At 42.8% G+C, this 21,716-nt stretch overlaps 2 protein-coding genes and 1 pseudogene across 7 annotated transcripts in view; 2 read left to right on the top strand and 1 right to left on the bottom strand.

The window, feature by feature from the left end:
- Positions 1–7,080, top strand: part of KIF24 (kinesin family member 24) — a 34,712-nt gene extending 27,632 nt beyond the window's left edge. The window contains exons 13-14 of the mRNA XM_424972.8: positions 392–485; positions 2,413–7,080. Coding sequence (XP_424972.4) covers positions 392–485; positions 2,413–2,556 — 238 coding nt within the window. The 3' untranslated portion in view covers positions 2,557–7,080. The remainder of the gene's footprint in view (positions 1–391; positions 486–2,412) is intronic.
- UBAP1 (ubiquitin associated protein 1) overlaps positions 5,416–21,716 on the bottom strand; it is a 36,760-nt gene continuing 20,459 nt past the window's right edge. For all 6 annotated transcript variants that reach the window (XM_046905595.1, XM_004937098.5, XM_015277441.4 and 3 more), the window contains 6 exons: positions 21,131–21,255; positions 18,366–19,286; positions 15,145–15,177; positions 14,508–14,699; positions 13,010–13,111; positions 5,416–11,694 (listed from right to left, as the gene is read on the bottom strand). In XM_046905595.1, coding sequence (XP_046761551.1) covers positions 11,554–11,694; positions 13,010–13,111; positions 14,508–14,699; positions 15,145–15,177; positions 18,366–19,286; positions 21,131–21,255 — 1,514 coding nt within the window. In that variant the 3' untranslated portion in view covers positions 5,416–11,553. The remainder of the gene's footprint in view (positions 11,695–13,009; positions 13,112–14,507; positions 14,700–15,144; positions 15,178–18,365; positions 19,287–21,130; positions 21,256–21,716) is intronic.
- On the top strand, positions 7,855–9,658 carry LOC121108524 (annotated as a pseudogene).

Below are 21,716 nucleotides of genomic sequence, written 5' to 3'. Positions count from 1 at the left end.
AGAAACTTACTGAGAGGAAGGAATGGCAGCACTACCTTCCCATTGTGCCTGCCTATTTTTCACCAAAGTGACTTACTACCTCTTGGTCTTACCAGATTTTTTTTTTTTGCTCCTACATTTCTGCATGGTAAATATATTCTGCATGCTGCTCTGCTGACAGTCTGCAGTTACTCCTCCCAGAGCCACCCTTGGCCGTCAAGGTCTTCTTTACCCAAAACCAGTGCAGTCCACTTCAAGGAGCACTGGTGTGCACTTCCTCAGTGCCAGGGACCATAGGACAGTGAGACTTCCTATGGAGCATCCCTCCTTCTTAAAAGTTTATTGGTGCTTAATAGCAATTAAAGGTAGTGCAGGAGACTGTGTAATCTAGGATATATTCTCTGTTAATCAGACAGGCGATGATTCGGGCCCATCAGCAGCAGCTGGATGAAATGGCATCCTTGTGCTTCAAGGAAGAACACTTGATAAATCAGATGTCAGGAATGGTAAGTGCTTTAGATGAAGATTTCACTGCCCATTGAACCTGCATAATTGATTTGGAAGATCGTTAACCTGAATTAGTGAAGTGACACATCTTTTGAGTTTCTCCTTTCATTCTCTGGTGCCTCCCTGAGTCCTAACAGAGCCTGCACCTTTTTAGTACCCACCATGGATTTGCTAGTTCCCACACTGCCTGGCTGCTGTGGGAGAAGGGAGCTGATGGCCCAACTCTGAACTGCTTTTTTCTGATAAGACAACTTTATCTTATTTTGTGTCATTGGTATTGCACTACACCAAACAGGGCAGCTTTCCAGGCCAAGATTTTCCTCCTCAGAGTCTGAACCAATGCTGCAGAAAACAGTAAACCCATAAAACATGAGATAGGATGCCACATTTGGTGGTATACTGGGTGCCAGAGTGCCTCTTCCTTCTGGGATCCCCTTGCTTATCATGCTGCAGATATGCCACCCCCAGCCCCGCTCAGTCTGAGTGCTAACTAGTTAAGTCAATAACTGCTGTGACATAGGCCTTCACCAGCTTGTCACTCAAGTGTTCCTTGGCTTATCTGCTTATCATCATGCTAGTAAAGGCTAAAGCTCAGTATCAGCACCTGCATGACCGCACTACTAGCCATGCAATTCCCATTCTCAGTTTATCGTGCCTCCTAGTAGATGTGTGTCACAGCAGTATGTTGCAAGACTCTTCTTTTACCTCAATAATGAACATTTCTCAGTGAGAACTTCCTGCCCTTCCCAATCCTTTGTCTTATCAATAAAGCCAAATTCCATTACTGATTACATTACCAAAATGACTTTTAATTGCTTTCACAGTTCAGATTTGTAGCGTGGCTACAGGGACTTTTCCCTCAGGGAATTTGGAATGGAGCCATCATGTGGTTTATATGCTGTGATTTCCAGCTGCATGTGATGTATTTCCAGATAACACATGAAAGTTTGTAAAGCAGCACAAGAGCAATAAACTGCATTAATTTTGTGGCAGAAAATGCAGTAATACAAAGCAACCTTTTTTTCATTCTTACAGCTGTATTTTGAGATTTTTCTTGGCAACTCTTGGGCCAGTTGATCCCAGCCAGTTGGAGACTAGCCAGCTCCACACCCTGACATTTCTTTGCCCCCTGTAGCAAGCAACCATTTTCTAGCTAGCAGAATTATGACAGTCTTGCCAGGCCTCTCAGCAGTAGATGAGTAACTTAACACTACTGGGCATATTTCACAGCATGACCTTTCTTTGAGCAATGAAATAAGCTTGGACTTCCACACCAGTTTATATCTTCCCATTTACAGATGGCTGCAACTTTTCCAGCCATGAAACTTACAGCCACAGGAGAGATTCCTGCCAAGACCAGCCATGTACAGAACCATATGGTGTTTGAAGCGCTTACGAAACATAAGCTGGGACAGCTAGGCTAGTCTTCATTACAGTGTCCATGCAGGACAGAGGGCAAGACAGTGCATAAGACATAGAGTGCACCAGATAGCTGGGGTGCTACTAAAAAAGGCTGCAAATGATTAATTTTCATGTGGCAGTAGCTCTAGTCCCTAGCCATGAGGATCCTGACACTTCCCAACTTCCTAGATACTGACCAGTCAACAAAGGCACCAAATTCTGCTATGAGTGCTCCCTTATTAATGCAAGTCCTACTTAAAAACAACTGCATCCATTTCAGTTTTAATCAGTTTCATATCACATTTTATCTCACTGTGTGGTAGGTTGCTATTAACTTCAGTATTTAGAGGCATTGAGTTTTGCTGTTTGTGAGGGTCAGGACATCAAGAAGGAAACACTGATTAAATGTACTGCACTGCAGAATGGCAAACATTCTTTGTACTGCTGCAATCCCTAAAAGATGCTGATTTTCTCCAACCTTTTGCTACTCTTGTTCTCTAATTTTCTTTTTGCCTTCTTTCCCAGGATTTTCAGAATTTCATCATTAAGCTCGATGAAATCTTGGTACTGAAGTCAAAGTGTATCCAAACCATGAGAGCCCAGCTTCAGCTCTATTTATCTGACTCTCCTAGTCCCGACACATCCCTGCAAACATCTCCACCAGTTTAGACCTTCCTTCCTTACATATGCACGACAACAGCAGAAGAACAATTTTGGAACCAGCCAGCGTTTCACCGCAGCTGGTGCTGCAGGGTGTTGGTGGGTAGGGGATAGCTTTTGGTTTGATGTTTGTGATTAGTGTGCATTTTAGATAAGGTTGGAGAGAATTCTCAGTAAATGAAAGGTGACTACTTGGCACCACAAGGTTTCTATTTCTTTAACACCAATAAACCACGTCCTTAAGAATAACATTCAGCAGCCTTTACATGTCTCACCAAGCAGCAGGCAGTCCTGTACACAGTATTTATAGCTTCTTGTGTAAGAGGCACTTCTGTTCTGCCATGAAAATTAGAGAGTAAGGAAAAAAGCACAACATTTGGAAGCCAGATACAGGTACAAATAGAAATGTTCAAAAGCTGTCCAGAAAAGTGTTTGCAAACAGAAGTGAGGAAACAGAGAGAAGGCACTGCTAAAGTACACCAAAGTAACAAGTCCAAAATTAAATGAAAATCAAGGCAGGACAAGATGTACTGGTCCTTTCAGAAGGATGATTATTTGAGCATTTGTTCTTTGCTTGGGACTAATGCTCCAGAACTTCTTGAAGTCACTTAAGTCAGAAGTAACAAGTGGTTGAGTAGAAGGCTTACATACATAGGACTTTATGCTGCAGGTTCATCTAGGACGTTACTAAGCACTTAGATTTCATACTGGTGCCAACAGTAAGGATCCAAAAGCTTACTTTCTGCATGCTAGCTCAGCCAGAGTGTGCATAGTCTGGGCTGACAGTTGATTTTTCACATCAGAAGAGAGTCCAGGTATAGGTGGTGGGATTTAAGAGGCTAACAGTGCTGTTGTTACACAAAGCTGATGTTTGATTCAAGAACTACCAAACAAACAGTTGGAGGCCTGCAGGATCCCTGCTGCTGTGTGTGTGCATCATGGCTGAATCACACAAGCCCTCCTGCTGAAGCCACAAGTGACCCTGAAACATGCTTAGGGTAAACAACAATGTGCAAGTGCTCCCACTCCAAAATGTGGGCTGCCACAACATAATTGGCCACCTCAGCATTTCCTCAATTATGCCTGTAGTAGCTCAAAGTATGCTCGGTAACATAAATGCCAATGGTTAGGGAAACTGCTGTCTGACCAGCTGTGAATGTTGCTGCCTTCTTATGCAGCTACTCACAGGAGCCTGGGGTTTGCAAAGCAGCAGTTACAGCAATAGCAGTTACACGGTTATCTGGTATTGCATATTTGGTGCAAGCATTCCCAGGAACATCACACAGCACAGCACTGGGGAACAGAAGTGCAAGGGAAGGTGTGACAACTGTAATTGAGGAGGAAGGTCCTACATTAGTGCCCTGATCTTCTGGGATCAGGGTATATGCATGGATTACTCTCCATCTTGCAAGTGAGAATGGAGCCCCTGCAGGGCCTGAGTTGCTGGCCTTCAGGCTGGTTCCAGTATCCAGGTCTCAGGCAACCAGCATGTCACACCTGAAATGAGGTCTCCCAGTGTCATTTTAAGAAGCCTTCCTTCGTCAGTGAAATGAGGCAGTCAGGAGCAAGATTCTTCAGTCTCAGTGTCTCATATTCTCCTGGAGACAGGGGTGGCTTTCCCATACATAAGGTGAGGAGAACACATGGCAGCTAGGTAGTCCTTGCACCTTCTCAAAGTAAAAATAGATGCAAGCAATTACAGTAGTTCCACCTGCCGTTTCTCAGCAAACACACAAAATGAGGTAATCACAGAGCTGCCTTACTTTTTGCAAATAAGTTTGGAGCAGAGAAAAATGTGGGAATGCAGGTTGTGTCACAGGTCACAAGAAAATAAGAGGTCCTGCCAGCAACACAGTGCTAGCTGGGTGGAAAGAGAGGGAAAACTTTCCCTCTGTGTACTTTGACACTTGGGACATGAGGATCAATTGAGTGTCCTTTAACCCAGCAGGGAACTGCTTTTTAAAGACCAACTCAATAAAAACATGCTCAGTTTCTTAGCCAAGCTGGACATTCATAACATGGCAAGTAAATAACGGCTCTAAGTAAGAGCCATTCACACAACATGATAGTGCTACCTCCTAACCTCAGTATTTTCAGAGGTGGTTGTAACAAGACAGATGAGTGGGGAAAATTTCCACAAGCGAACGAAAGTTGGCATTTTCTCCATTATCAAAACGGAGCCACCTGTGTGGCTGGTCTGCCCTGCAGAACAAGCAAGTCTGGCAAATCTGAGCACCAGTAGAAGTCCTCAGAGCAGGAAGTACTTGTTCCCCATAGAAACAGCCAGAAATGCTAAAAAAAAAAAATATGTAGCAATTAAAAGTCTTTTTAAAACTGAAGCCATCTAGCTAACCCATGAGATTGATAATTATATTGAACCAGGTGCAATCTATGCACAGTTTATATTCCCCGCTGGACATGAGACTCTACTAAAATTAAAAATTAAAAAAGCAGCCTTAACTGCAAAAACTCACTTCTCTTCAGCAGTAACAGAGCTGCTGCCATGCTTGAAGTGCTGTGTGCCCGCGAGACACCAAAACTGGGCTCATGGTTTGCAAAAGAAACTACCAAAGCTGTTACAGAAAATGGTACCGTTCCTCTCTCCATCCTTAGGGTTACTACCTGGATGCTGCTTTAACCCATGCGAGTGTGCTACCAGTGTGCCACCCCCTCCAGCTGTTTGATACTGCACTGACACCTGATATGAATGGTTTTCATTTCAGCTTGAAGAATGTATGTGATTTTTGTTGTTACAGCAGGTTGTGTGTTTTTTGCTAAGATTTTGAGAGCCTGGCCCCATACAATCCAATAAATACTAAGTGGAATCACTTTTGTATGCAAGTGCAAGAAAGACTATTAATGCTCATGGCAGATGCTTGATATTTTATTTGAATAATTTACATCATTTAAAATAAAATTCAGTTTACTACAGAATTCTGGTAAAATTTCTAAAGTAGACATGATCCAAATGACTGTAAAAATGTTTGATTGTAAAAGATCATCTCAGCAGAGGCGAGCTGCCTGCCCAGCTGGCAGAGGGCAAGGACAGCTGCCCAGCCAGGCGTCACACAGAAAACCCACATCAGAACCAGGAACCAACTCGCCTACTACAGCACAAGGACAACTTAACGGCGCATGGTCAGCTCCAGGAGCGCCAGCAGGCAGCATCACGGCAGCAGGGGCTCTGGTTCCAAGCACAATCTGCAGTTTCGACTTCGTCTGCACATTTCTCATCGTGACACACAGATTTCAGTATTCAGCAGCAGCCAACACAAAAGGCAGAAGAACCTCTGACAAAGTTACAACACTGAATGCCATTTACCAGGCATGTGAATCAATCCACTGATCTCAGAGACCCAGCCTCACAACCTGGCACTTCCAGACTGAGCTTTGTTCTTAACAGTACCAGAAAACATCTATATCTCATTACATTATGCCCTTATATTCCCTATCAGCCACCCCAGGAACACACTTCCAGCTTCAGTCACTCCATGATGCAAAATCCAGAAAACTCACTACAGATGCAAGGGCAACGTTGCAGGAAAACACCCATAGGTTTTCCTCTTAGATAACAAGACTTAATAAGTAACAAGGGCTTTGTAAGTATAATTTTCCATATTTCACTACTACAGATTGAGATCTCCATTCTCACTTTTAAAAACCACCTCTATAAGCAAAGTGATTATTACAGTGTGGTTCCAGTGACTGAAAAAACACATTAACCAGAGAGATGACTTTATTTAGATGTTTGATCTAAGTAGTTTGCTTCTTCAGTAGCAATGGTTCTTGCCTGTTCAGGACTGTCTACTGCCAGACAGGAACCCGTTCAGAATTAGATGTGAGAAGCTAAACAAGCAACACAGCCAACTGCTCACAGCAGTAACAGTAAAGCACTTTTTTTGCTGCTTTCCAGCTTTTCTGACTTATCAGCAACACTATTTCCATGTTTCAAACTATCATATTTTGCATCAGGGAAGCAGAGCTGGACACCCTTACCTGAACCCACAGTGGCAGCCCCAAACTAGAAGTTAGTTGTTGGCCCTTCAAGCTGGAATGCCCTTCTTACACAACTTTTGATCTCAGTCCCATCGCTGGAAGCTGGTGAGGTGAGGCTCAGTGTTACAGCACACAGTGCACTGGAAGCATGCACTGGTCCTGCTCATCATCTATCCCCAGATCTCCTAGATGCTTGCCAGCTACATTTCAACATCATTCTGTTTAAAATAAAGGTAATTAATACCGTGCATCTCATAGGAGAATTCCAGGACCTAACACTGACTCCAGATGAGATGTTTTAGATGCATTTTAATAAAATAATGGAAACCAATGCAATCCCCTTCAGAGTCCTGATGAACTAAAAAACTTTACTACTGAAAAATATGAGTTGAGGTAAGGAGCTGGGCTGTCCTCCCCTCCCAGAGTCCAATACTCCCAGCTCCATGTTCTAACATGAGTTTTGATCCCCAAGCTTGTGTTTTTGTTTTTTTTTTTTTTTTGTTAGTTTTTTTGTTAGGTTTTTTTTTTTTTTTTTTTTTTAATAAAACAAAAATAAGCCACAGAAAAAAGAAGCACCTTCTACCTCTGCACCCACCTGTCTGGAGACCTCTGGTAGCTCTGCCCAAAGCAGACCACATCCATGCATGCCTAGAGGAGAAAGCAGGACCAGGGCTTGTAGGATCCAGCAAGTTCTTCATCAGCTGAAGTCAAAGAGCATGAGAGATGGGAACCATGACACTGGAAGTTACATCTGAGGGTTTTATTATTATTCTGCAGAATCAAAATGTTCAGCAAATTAAAGATTCCTCAAGACTGCTGATATTTTATGCATTTAGAACTTGAACAATGCACAGCATAATACTTGGTTCTATCAGTGTGCAGAAGATAGCAGATTTCAAGGAACTGCAGAATATGGTGTTAGGTTTTATGTTTCTGAACTACAAGTACTGTTGGGCTTCGTTGGGAATAATAAAAGCAGACTGAAATGACCTCCTGACGAGGGCACTGCACTTACTGAAAAGCAGCTGCAGCCCAGCAGTTCAGATAAAAATCCAGGAACCAGTGGTACTCCCCAAGAGTTGGTGCTGGTTCCAGTCTTGTTCAACATCTTCATCAGTGGCCTGCATGAAGGGATAGAGTCCACCCTCAACAAGTTTGCTGATGATACAAAGCCAGGAGGAGTGGCTGACACACCAGAAGGCTGTGCTGCCATTCAGTGAGACCTGGACAGACTGAGAGTTGGGCAGAGAGGAACCTGATGATATTCAACCAGAGCAAGAGTAGGTCCTACACCTGGTGAGGAATAACCACATGCGTCAGCACAGGTTAGGGCCTGACCTGCTGGAGAGGAGCTCTGCAGAGAAGGACATGGTGGACAACAGGTAGGCCATGATTCAGCAGTGTGCCCTTGTGGCCAATGGTATTCTGGGGTGCATTAAGAAGTGTGGCCAGAGGTTGAGGGAGGTGATCCTCCTCCTCTCTGTCCTGGTGAGGCCACATCTGGAGTACTGCGCCCAATTCAAGACAGGGAACTACTCAGAGTCCAGCAGAGGGCCACAGAGATGGCTGTGGGCCTGGAGCGTCTCCTGTATGAGGAAAGGCTGAGAGACCTGGGGCTGTTCAGCCTGGAGAAGAAGACTGGGGGGGGAAAAATCTCATCAATGCTTATAAATATCTATGGGCAGGTGTCAAGTGGATGGGACTTGGCTCTTTTTGGTGGTGCCTAGTGACAGTGGCAGTGACAGGAAAAGGGGCAATGAGCCTGAACGAAAACACAAGAAGTTCCATAAAAACATGCGAAAGAACTTTCTTACTGTGAGGGTGGTGGAGCACTGGAACAGGCTGCCCAGAGAAGTTGTGGTGTCTCCTGCTCTGGAGATACACAAGACCTGCCTGAACACTTTCCTGTGCAATCTACTGTAGGGAACCTGCTTTAGCAGGGGGCATAACTAGATCAGCTTCAAAGGTTCCTTCCAATCCTTACGATTCTATGAACTCTATAGGTGTAGGTACCCGTAGACAATCAAAGGACTTTTGGATTTATCAGCTATAAAACCTGCTGTTTTTCATCTGGACAGCAGTTCCTCTCCCACAGACCCTGTGTGGGATATTGCTGGGATTCACCCACTCCCTTCTGCTTTAGTCACACCTCAGTTTCCTTCCTTGCCTGTCACCTTCGTGCTCCTGCAAGACACTAAGGCTCACTTTGAGATGCAGCAGCCATCCCCTTCCATCCCACCTGCCCATCCTGACATCCAGCTGAAAAGCCTGCCTTTTTACAATGTGCTTGATGTACTACTACTTAACAAGCCTACAAGTTTAGTACAGAGCAGTATTCAGAGGTTCCAAGAATAGTTTTTCCTCTTTGCTTTAACACCTCAGCAGGTCAGAGAAATTTGTATTTCCAGGGACTTCTTTCCAGGGGACAAAAGAGATTACTAAGTCCAAGTGCAGCTAAGATTATGGCAAGCAGAGACAAACTGCCCTCAAGAAGATAATTACCCTAACAGTTTGTGCATTAAAGTAAATTGGAAGCTGTTTCCATTGCTGGATATGCTCCACCAAATGGAATTAAACAGAAGGAATCTGGATGCCCCTTGAATATAACATCTCTAGATAGGCTGTTGTCAGCAGTGCCAGAATAGATTTCTATTTCCTGGGCTTCTGAAATAGGAAAGAATTACTCAATGTCTCTGTATCTCATATGTCATCTCACTTCAGCTATGCTTTTGCAGAGGGTAAAAGTGAAAGGTATCCAAAACCCTGATTATTCTAGAGCTCTAATTAAAGAAGAACTAAGTACGGATCCTAACTGCAGACTGGCAAGTTCACTGTCATCTCTGATGTACTCTCTGTGAAAAATGAGACTGTCAATCCCTACTTGCACACACCTGCAATGTTTTGATGCTACTCTTCATCTTCAAATGAATGATTCTATCAGAAGCCTACCTGGATCCATTCCATCTGCAACAAAAAGGCATCTTATGAGAGCCTAACACTAGATGGGCACTTAATAGAAATCCTTGATGAATGCTCAGGTGTAGGTGAGATTAAACTCCAAGAAGATGGTTCCTTGTGGCACACGAGGCCTAAGAGGGGTGGTGTGATAATCTGAAGTCCACAGCGCACCAAAACAGAAAGATCTGGTGTTGTTACAAAACCATGTTCCAAGATGGTGGGCAATGAGGAAAACAAGAAAAAAGTTGATATCGCTGACTTGACAACTAAAAACTCTTTTGATGAAGTGGAAAATCCTCCTGCCAAAATGAAGTATATATTCTTGTTGGAAACACAACGAAGCCCAACAAAGAGGGTTCTCTTGTATAAACTATTGTCCGCCAGAGTTGATACTGCTGCTATTCCTCCGCTGTTAACAGACTATCCCAAGCCATTCCATTATCCTCCAATATCCAGCATTTCCTCAGATATGATAGGTTTGGATTTCTCTTCACTACTCCCAGATGATGCAGAGTATTATCCTCCTGTGTTTTTAGATAATCTCACATAACAAGGAACATGCTTGGCAGCATCACCACAGCAACCAGTCACCACAAAAGCAGTACGCACATTAGCTCTTCCAGCAAGTCCTCCAGAAGGAACGAGAGAGGAGTTAAAACCAGCAGCAGAGGCAGTGCTCCTGATATCATCTGGCTGTACTGAAATAAGAGGCAGCATTGGAACTCCAGGAAAAAGTACAGAGCTGACGCTTGTATTTCTGGAACTTCAGCTTCTTGCAAGTTACTCTAATACTCGTTGAAAGGATTTGCCTTCTGGAAAACTGAGTAAATTCACTAGGAACAGAAGTGATAAAAATTTTTCTTACTTATTAAATAGCTAGTGTAGGAGAAGCCCTTTCAAAACATGCTTTCTGTGCTTCCACATTTTTCTGAGGAAACAGACATTTTGTTGTTGGATGGATTCCACAAATGTTTATTTAAGAGTGTGGCAGAGCACTGCGATAGGCTGCACAGAGAGGTGGAGTCTCCTTCTCTGGAGATTTCAAAACCCACCTGGACACTTTCCCATGCAACCTACTGTAGAGAACCTGCTTTAGCAAGCAGTTGGACTCTATCTCCAGAGGTCCCCTGCAATTCTTATCTTATGATTCTATGATTACCTGATATCTAGTACTAGGTGTTATTATGTAATTCTATGGCAGTGTAAAAAATGGAACTAATGCAGTGAGTATGCTTATTTTAAAGAAAGTGCTTGAAAGAAACCTCCTGCATCACACTGAGTATTATTTAAAACATAAGATAACTGATTTCCTAGCAGAGCATTTTCTTAAATATCCTACAAGCCTGGGGAATTAAGAATACTGAGTCCCAGCTCTCTGCCTTCAGGTTCAAGAACCACCACAAATTGCAGGTCTGGATAATACTTCTAGAGAACTTATAACCACTTAGCATAGGACACTTATGTCTGGCAGAAGTGTTGGATGTGCAGGTTAAAGAAGAAACAAGAGGAACAGCTTCTCTCTTAATGCATGGCGACAATTTCCAAACCAGTGTTTCACTAAGTTACAGGCTAACTTTCAACCAAAAAATAAAACTCCATTGCACTAAAGGTCAAATTTCACCAGATAATCTGGACTGTGACACAGTCAAGTAATTCAGTACAGGCAGACACCAAGAAAGCAGCTTCAAAGAACCAAAGCATTATATGTTTCAGAACAAATTTAGTAATCCCCTGTCCGACTCCAGTGCAACAGTGAGGAGGACCACTCCTGTCTCTGATTATATACAATTCCAGTAGCGGCTGGGCAGTCTAAACTCTCCGTGGCCAAGCTGGAAAAAGGAAACTTAGGAAAGGACACTTCAAAAATTTAATTTAAGAAAGAAAGTTGGCTCCCAGTGAAAAGAGAAATGCTGGAGTGATGCACGCAGGCAGGCTTGCTCAGTCACTTTCCCATGTATGCAAAAAACTGGACTCCTTGCTGAGAGCAAGTCACACTGAACGTGAAGGTGGTGGGGCTGTTCCATTGCACGCCAAGAACTCAGGAATGTGTTTTCAGCTGGCTTCTGCACGGGCCATTAGATCTTCCAAAGCATTTTGTTGGTCATTGTTATGTAATAATAAGACCTCCTTAATGTCCTTAAGTTCAAAGCCCATTTCTTTAAATTGACTCATTAGTTGGAGAAGTTCTGTGATCTGAAAGAGACAGACAGTTATTTGCAAGAAAAACAGAGGATCAGAGCTCAGTCTTACTCAGACCTGGAATTTAGCACAAAGACAGTCAACAGCAACCGGACACTCCATAGGGTTGATTCCCACTCCGTAAGTACAGCCCGTACAAGTTCAATTTGAAGAAAAGTCTACTCCCACGACAGTCACAGAGTCACAGAATGGTTTGGGCTGGAAGAGACCTCTAGGACCACCCAGTTCCAATCCTCAGCCATGGGCAGGGATGCCTCCCACTATGCCAAGTTGCCTGGCCCATCCAGCCCAGCAGAGCTCTGTCTCTGTATGCAGCAACCCACTGGGCTTCACTTTCAATTTCCAGCATTTGCAGTTCTGAATTTCCAAGTCCTCTTCAATACAGTTAGTACTGCGTGCTAAACTACCAACATCAAACACAAATCCTAACTGAGCTCTGAAAAATAGTGACAAGTAGCAAAACAACTCAAACTTCTACGAACATTCTGCTACGTGCATTGCCTCCACTCCAGAGGGGAAAAACCACACTAAAATGGACAATCAGGAAACAAGTTATTTCCAATTTGCAGTGGGTAAGCAGGGAGTGGGAAGGCTAAGCCTCTAGCAAATCTGCTTTCTAAATACTGTCACTTCTCTTATCTTCACAGTGTTTCTGTTTACAAGCTCATCACTAGCTATGTATGAATATTTGTGGGGACAAGATTGCACCTCTAAAGATTTCCTGTAATAACTCAGCACACAACAGGTTGGCATACACTAAAAAGCCATTCCACTGTTCCCTGCCCTGGCTACCTACCTGTTCCTGCCTCTGTACCTTTGGTGCCTCTAAAATACACACAACATAAACAAGGCCCACAGAAACTGTACTTTCCAGCTTGTTTCAGACAGAGACCTAATCCAATTTGCTGAGCATCCAGGCAGATGCATTTATACAACAGAGGAAAATCATGGCAAGGGCAAGCTGGAGGGGTTTTGGAAATAATTTGCTGCTTCTGAAATTAACCGTCTCTGAACCAAGCACCTTCCCCAAGAGAGGACACTGAATTCAAAACATTGCTACCAAAATAAACCGTATCTTTAAAAAAGTCTTCCTATAAAAATCCATGCAAGTAATGGTAAATAAAGCAATGAAGAACTGTAACACTTCAACACACATTATCAACCACATGGATATTCTTTGGTACTGAGTTCTGAAAACAGGTCAGCATTACCATGAAGCTAGAATTACATCCATCACTTTAGATGAACTATTGCTGGAATTCCCTTTCATGGTGCACTCTGACTAATGTTTAGGATAACACGCCCTCACCTTCTCCTCTGAACACTGGTGCATCTCCAAAGCTGCTTCAACAAGAAGTGGATCAAAGCCCTTCTCACAAAGCTGTCCATGTGCAAACAGGTAATCCAAAACCTGAGGGAAAGAAAAACTAAGTTTACAGTGATGTTCACAGCACGTGGTTGTACTTTGTACATCCAGAGGAACTGAGCAGGACTCCCTCCCAGGGAATAAGATAAAGGTCTCCCTACTCTATATTGAGATGACTTATAAGAGCTTGTTTAGAAAAAGGAAACAAGTCCTTCTGTTCCTCTTTGTTCTCCTACTAGCTTCATCTTCCATTTCCAGTCTTCTGTTCCTAATCACTGAGCGAGGGCAGGAATTTAAGATTAACTGTGCTTTTTATACTACACATATTTTTAGTGATACTGTAGGTTCAGCTGTCAACCTAAGTCAGCTTTTAGTTTCCTCTCAAACTGAAGAGCTAATGCAACCAGAACGCAGCCAGCTTTTTAAGAATATCTCAACATATCAAGCAAGCTGCAAATCCCAGCTCACACTCCCAGAAACTACTGCCACTGTTCTTAACCATTCTCAGCTTTGAGAGGTAGGGGCAGAAAGTCAGATAGGTAAGAAAAAGGTAGTGCTAAGAACAAGAAAGAAAGCAGCCTGCAAATACAGCAGGATTTAAAACTGCCCTCCAAGCGGACATTCTTCTGCTTGGCACTACAGCTTCCTACACAGCTCAGTTCACAGACAGTGGGCAAGCAAAGCAGCTCTATGAGCAGCCAAATCCTACACAGAGCAGAAGCTACAGAGACATCTCTCAACCTGAGGTAATGTTCTGCACAATGCACAGGGAGCACAGGGCCAGCACATGAAGTCTGGCCACACTCTTCTTGCTTCAAAACATTTCTTTGTTTGAAGCTGATCCAAGACCCAGAGCCACACTTCAACCCACTGAGCTTTATGCTCCGTGACCTGGTTTCAGCAAGCATTTGAGGCAACACAAGGCAGGAAGCAACACAGTCAGAGCACGCAAAAAAAGTCGGTCACAGCTGCTTTGGAGAGCCTTTCCTGGCTTCAGTAAGCCACAGGAGCAAATTTACAGGGAAAGGCATCAGCAGAATAACACCTTGTGCTTAGAACAAGAGAATGTGCTTGGTTTTAATCACACTACACAAAACAAGACATAGAACCATGCTAAGCTTCCTGTGGACTATTTTGTAGTTCCTGGGAACACTAAGCACCTGTCCTAGCCCTTACTGGATATAAGGCCTCCTTTCCCAACCTCAGCTGTGAGGCGGTACCCACAGGTACAGCTGCCTTAGGCAGTGTCTCAAACAAAAACCTGTGTAGATGCTCTTTGGTTTTGGAAACCTTTTCTGAGAGGTGACAAGTTCTCTGGCAGTTCTGAAAAACCACTGTTAAAATAAAGCGTTCCCCCCTCCTCCATTTTGCAAAGCCAAGGCTGTTTCTCAGCAGAATCAGTACTTGAAGGTTCTTTTTTCCCCCCCACACAAGCTCTTACCTGGTCAATGTTCTGCCCCTTCTTCTTCATGGCTTTCAGGACGTTCTCAGGTGAATAGCCCATGTTGACAACTGTCTCTACACACTGCCTCTCGCTAGCAGAGAGAGCCTGCTGTAACTCCGGAAAACCTGACTGCTTTGTACAGGTCGTGTTGTTGGGCACTTTAGACACTGGGAAATTTTGGTGTGTTACCTAGACAGGAAAACCCAGACGCTTAGGTGATGGTCATCTTTTATATTCCCCTAGTTCCCTGTTTCTGGCTAGTGCCAAACCAGGATATCCCACAAAAAGAAATCAGTTAGTTGGAGTCTTCCACGGCTGCCCTTCAGAAGCTACTCACCATTAAGATGAAACCAAGCATTGTAAACAGTTCAACTCCCACCACACTCTTTCCTCTCAAAGAGACATTTCATTACCCAGATTTCCTGCTATATACTAAAGCTTTCTAAAAACAATCTTTGCAACTGCAAAGATCCATATGATACAGGCAATCCCACTACCTTGGAGGAAGTGTGAAGATTGCTTCCCTTACCCTGAGTTTACGCATTGCCTAAGATTTCCAGTATTCAAAGAAACATCACTTAAGGAACCACTTCAGTAGCTTTGTATAAATACCACGCAGGATGTCAGAACTTACCACAGGGACTTCTGTCTCCTTGTCTGGGTGTACCTGTTGGACAACATACAAATAAGGTCATGAACATTACACATTGCCACTATTGGGAGAAAGGTTTCATAAAGATATCAGGGACTGTGGCTACCATACTAGGTAATGACAAGTATGCAGGCTAGACAAGCTATATAAACATACGTAGATATAAAATAGCCATAGAATCATAGAATCATTTGAGTTGCAGGGACACTTAAAGGTCACCTGGTTTAACTCCCCTGCAATGAGCAGTGACACCTACAGCTCCATCACATGCTCAGAGCCCCATCCAGCCTGACCTTTACTGTCTCCAGGGACAGGGCATACACAACCTCCCTGGGCAGCCTGCTCTGGTGCCTCACCACACTTTTAAAAAAACTTCTTCCTTAAACCCAACCTAGATCTTCCCTCTTTTAGTTTGAAGCAATTTCCCCTTATCCCACCACAACAGACCCTGCTGAAGAGTCTATCCCTCTTCCTTCTTGCTGCCCCTTTAGATACTGGAAGATTGCTCTCAGGTCTCCCGCAGCCTTCCCTACTCTAGGCTGCACAGCCCCAGCTCTCCCAGCCTGTCCTTGTAGGGAGCTGCTCCATCCCTGATCATTTTTGTGGCCCTCCTCTGGACACACTCCAACAGGCTCTCATCTCTCCTGTGCTGAGCACTCCACCTGTGGACGCAGCGCTCCAGGTGAGGTGTCCCAGCGCAGAGCAGAGGGGCAGGATCCCCTCCCTCACCCTGCTGGCCCAGCTGCTTTAGATGCAGCCATTATAAGGACTGTTTGTCTTCTCAGCACTCTGTAAGTAGATTACATTCTAAGAAGGATACCCTCCCTCTCCAATATTGTAAACTTGCTTTTTCCATCACAGCAACAGCTACAAGCTCACACAGCTCTGTAAGATGCTGACTCCTCTTTAGCTCAATATATATATATATAGATAGATAGATATGCAGTCAATATATATATTTATATAGATAGATAGATATGCATATATATATCAATAGGTGTTTCTAGGCAGTGACCTCAGAATCCATCAGTGTCACTCAGCAAGCCACTGGGTCAAGAGCTGCATATATATATATATATATATATATATCTCAATATATATATGCAGTCAATATATATATTGACTCTGACAAGGGGTAAAAGAAACATACACCCCCCACATCTTCTCTACTTTCAAAGCACTGCATTTTATATGTCATATATAAACAAAATGGCATATCACTGTACATTTTCCACCAACTGTCCCATTCCCAATGGCTAACAAGTAAATACCTATCTTCGACAGCAAAACCTGGTACTTTCTCTTAGTAAACATCTGCTGGGTTGAAAAGGAGCTAAGCGCTTACTTCAGCTCTGACCTGGTTTCTAAAGCCAGCATCTCTCACATCTATTTCTAAAAGCCCTGCATAGACCCCAGCCCCGTCCTAAGGACTTGTCTACCAGTTGGTTCTATTTATCCCATTCTAACAGTCCTGAGCTGGGCAGAAACTTGGGGGAGACTGCAAAAAACCACCTCATGGGACTATTTCATGTCATTCATCTCAAATGTGAGATGTTAAATGATAAGTGAATATCTGGCAGCGGAAAAGTAAGCAGTACAGAATAGGTCCACTTTGGGAAGTTCCAGCCAGACAGCACAGAAATTACGTATCTTCAGTACTACATCCAGTTCAGAGGGGCCACCCATATCCTGTCTGTTCTCTTCAACCTCCACATTAGCCTGGGATCCAACCTGTGCCAGGACTGCACAACTGCTCCATTTCTGCAGAACCAGTCTGCCAAAAAGCACAACCAACAGCTTGATTCTGACTTTTGTCTCTCTCCTTTTCATACTCTGGAGATTTTTGTTTCTCTATTTGCATTTATTTCCATTTCTTGCAACTCAGGTAATTTTCCATTAGAAAGACCTTAACAAGGAAATATAAAACAAGTATATTCAGAGTTTTCAAACTTAAACAGAAGGAACTAGTTCTGTCAGCACATCCATTTCTTGGCTTCTTACTTCCAAAGACAAAGTTTAAAATTCTGATCTATATTCCTCCTCCTAATAAGTCTTCAGATTTTTTTTTTTACTCTTTGTTTCTTCTCTTAATAGTATTCCAGAGAATACACTTCTGCTCTTGTCACAAGTTATTCTAGCATAAAGATTAAAATACTCGGAGTGAGAATTTGGGTATTATAAGGCCCATCTATCTAGTTGTAAGTGCTCTTTCACATTAATCCCTAGAGATTCCCCATGCTTCAAGGATTCACCTCTGAGCTACATACAATGACACATCTCCTCCCAAAACTTGATTTGTAGCGGTAAGCACTTGCTCAGTACACTGCTACCTCTGCCAAAGCTTACTGCATTATGCTTGTTCTTGTGATCAATAAACACCTCTTCTGCTGTGCTCTGAAGAATACGCTAATTGCCAGAACACTGTATTTCTCAATAATTCATTAATCTAAGCCAGAAAAAGAGATGAAAGAACAAAGAGACTGAAACACTGACACTTGCTGTAGAGCATATGGTGTTAGGAAAAAAAAACCCTACAGTGTGCCAGTAAGACTTCAGAACCACTGATGCACTGTTTATCAGACAGAAGCATTCCAATTTCTCAGATTACTTTCCATTAGACTTCATGGGTATTCGTACCCACATCTTAGGTTCTTCGGAAAAAACAGCCCATGAGTGTACTCAAATAAGGACTTCTACTCACAGAGATACAACAGCTGAACTTCAGCATCTCCAGACTTGCTACAAGTTAGAGGCAATGAAGCTTCACACTCCTGTCTCATAGCTACAGAGCAATTGACATCTGTAAATCTGAGATCTTCAAAACTGCCTTTCGTATCCAAAAAGTAATATTTTTACCCTCACAGGTAACAACAAATCAGGCATGCAACTATAAACAGCAGGAGCGGAGAAGATGACAGAAAGTCACCAGAACTGGTTTCAAAATATCAGATTTTGTCAGGAGGAAATGGGGTGAAGAAATCTGTGTGTAACAGTCTGAGGTTCATACTTCCAACAAGAAGACTTTTTGAACTGACCAACTTCGCACATTAATGAAGAACTACCATACACTATCTGTCCTATCTACACACCACTCACATTAAAAGAAGCTTAAAAACTAAGCTGCTGGATGTTTCAGAATCAACATTTGCCTTCACCCCTCTCTATCATCCCCATACACACAATTTTAATCCACTGTATTTTACCGTGGTCACTGTGCTTTGCTCTTCTGTACACAGTGTTGACAAAGCCAGGGACTGCAGTCTGGATGAAGAGGATAATGTTGACATCTCCATTCCACTGTCCTCGTTTACAGCAGAAAGGTCAACCATATGGTGTCCATTCAGTTCGCTAGCTTTATTCTGAGCACAGGCCTGCAAAGAGCTGAGAAAAGTGCCATTGCGGAGACAACTAGTGCTGTGAAAAGTGCTCATGAGCTTTGATGACTTTTGATCACTCTCATCCGAGTCAAGTTTAGGAAAGGACAGGGATTTGATATTGCTCACTGAAGTGATAGGGGACAGAGACACTTTGGAAGACAAGGACATCTTTTCACAGTTTCCCAGTTGCGGTAAAGTGATAAAGCCATTGGGTTTGTGAAGGGGCTTGAGGTCCAACGCGGCCCTTTCTATGGATGCCAAAACTTCCTGATCTTGTAACACAGACTCAGACCTTCCTTTGGGCAAGCTGTTGTCTAACAGCTGGGCAACAACTGGCCCAGTAGTACCAACATGAATTTCAAGAATGTTTTTTAACTCCTCCTTATCATCGATAGTTTTTAATTCCAGTTTGTCAAATGGGTCTTCTTCACATTCGAAATCAGCTGGGTTGAAATCTGCTTTTGGATGAGGTGGACTAAGAACTTTTTGCTTCACAGCACTGCTGTTGGCTGGAGTAGGAGTAAGAATACTATTGTGCTGCAGACTAGCGAGTATGGGGTTAATAGGTGGAGGCATGGCCTCAGGGCAAGGTCCCTCTGAGAACCCCATTCTGTTGTTGTCCTCTGGAGCCACTTTTGAGTTTGCTATTGCTTCTTCAGCCTTGCGTTCAGCTTCTTTCTGGGCAGCTTGAATTTTTTTGATATCTTCAGCCCACTCAATTGTTTTCTTTTCCAGGGAGAAGTCATACTGAGAGGAAAGGAGATGGGAAAAAAATAAACATAACTGTAAGAACCACAGTCACTACTTTTACAGTAACTTAAGTAACAGAGCAAGAGCTACATGAATTAACATAGACAGCCATTTTTTTCTCCAGCATCTCTTGTAACTCACAGTCTGGCAGAACTAGGAGACACCAGAAATAGTTAATTTTGAATCTAGCAGTAAGGTCTGCTACTCTCTGGATTAGAATCCCATATTTTGCTTCCTTCCTACGTTTAGATTTCCTTTAGAGCTACTGATAATCACAAAATCTCTCATCCTCTTGGGATGAAGAGGAAATGTAGCTGTTGGTAGTCTAATGCATTAGTCACACTGAGGTCACATGTGGACCGTCACACCTAGATCCAGCACTGCTGAACTATGTTCAAGACCACTGCAGAGTATTTTTTGCATACAAAGACCAGTACAGTATTAATCATTTCACCCTAAAAGATTCCTAAAGAGTCTGATATCAGTTTTACACACCCACTGGCTGAAGAGGTCTTGGTATTCTTACACCAGTGCCAATGGCACCAGCAAAAATGGTATACTGGCTACACTGATGAGACAACTACCTGCAACAGCAGTTTCTGCCATTGTTACTGGCACGGCTGGATCCTGTAAGCCTTCCCCATTTAATATCAGCTTTTACAAGGCTGGGTTAGCACCAAGAGACATTTACATAAGCTACCACTATTCATTGCATGAGCCACTGTGGTGGCCTAACAGAGTACAAAGTTCTAAACAGACTAAACATATTTACAGTTTTAATACCTTATTAAGACCAAACATCATTAGTGCCCTCTAAACAATGAGAGAACATCCTGAGAACAAAGCCTGTGAGCTATGTACAGGGTGGAACCTACCTGTGACTCACAAAAATTACCAGAATGATGTCACATAACCAAACAGGACTGCTCTTGCATCAGCACTGCAAGGTCCTAGCTCTGAAGAGCAATACACCAGGAAGGCTTGCTATGCCTTTGCTATGTTCTTTTGAGACTCACTATGTTGCATCACATCCTATCTATAGCAGGCTACAGTGAAAACCTGGAGATCTGTTATCTCAGCTGTATACTGAAGAGCCTTCCCTTCCCTTAGCTCTAAGGCTCTAAAAAGCAAGATGTGCAATTTGCCAACATAGTGATTTTGAAAAACTCACTAGCAGATGTGCTAGGTTCTGTTAATTTCATATTCTTTGCTGTCTGAGCAGTTGAACTATATTTCCTGGACCACATCCTGCACTTGAAGATTTTTATGTGACCAGACATTTACGTATGAGTCATGAACCTAAAAGACCTGGAAGAAATCTGTACCAAGCTTTAACCTCTTTGCTACACGTGGCTGCTGCTGTAGCATTTCTGCTCAGAACTGCACAGTGAACAAGAACTGGAAGTTTCTTCGTCCCATCACTTTGAGAACCCACAAAATACAGCTGTACCTGTTACCTTCAAAAAGCATTCTATTACTATTCACAGAACGAGGACTCTGATTATTACAATTCTTCCTCTTAAAAAATACCACTTAATTTTAGCAACATCAAAGTAGCATTTACAACTCTAATCAAGACACAAAAATAGAGCTCATTTTGGAGTACATACAAGGAAATAAATGTCATTAAGCTTTTTTAACTGATAAGCAGAAGTTTTTTTTACATGGCTTACCATGCAAAGTATTTTTTTTTTTTTTTTTAACTTACTATACATTCCAGGAGATCTGCTGCTGCTACTGGCATAAGGTATGTCACTACAGCAAAGTCTAATATACAGGTAAAAAGCAATTGGCAGCATCATATGTGGAGGACACCATAAAGGTAAAGAAACATCGCTTACCTGGGCTTCTCTGACAAGCTGAAAAGAATCAGGCATGCAGAAACCAATGGGTAATCCAACCTTCGCAGGGGTTTTAAATTTGTCTCCTATCTTAAATGGGACATCATCAAGATAGCTGAAAGGCCCTAAAATCAAAAGAAGTTTTATCAAAAACCTCACCATTTCAATTTACTCCTCACATTTCTGTATTTGGGAGCAATTCTTCCTCTGTTGCCAGAGCTACATCAGGTGATTCAACTCAAAGGAAGGTGTCATCAGAAACACACTGAATCTGTTTTGACTTCATTGCTTCAGTTTTGTTCTTTACAAAGAACATTCTAGTCCTTAATTATATTTTTACAACAACGCAACAGCTGAACAGTTTCTGAAGTTAATATTCCCAGCATCTCAACTTCCTTTGAGACAAACCTAAGCCTACACAACCAGATTCTGATGCTCTCCTGAACACTGCATTCTATTACACCTCCATAGAAGAAGCCATCTTTTTGCCACATTCAAAATAGGCTTTAGGATGAACCAAATCTAGAGCAACTAGGGAAAAAAAAGAAGCAGTTTTGGCATACAAGTGGAAGTAGCATTTGGACAA

Source organism: Gallus gallus, chromosome Z, assembly GCF_016699485.2.
Source record: "Gallus gallus isolate bGalGal1 chromosome Z, bGalGal1.mat.broiler.GRCg7b, whole genome shotgun sequence".
NCBI classification, from domain to species: Eukaryota; Metazoa; Chordata; class Aves; order Galliformes; family Phasianidae; genus Gallus; species Gallus gallus.
Note: the sequence above shows the minus strand (reverse complement) of the source record. Positions and strands in the feature narration are given on the sequence as shown.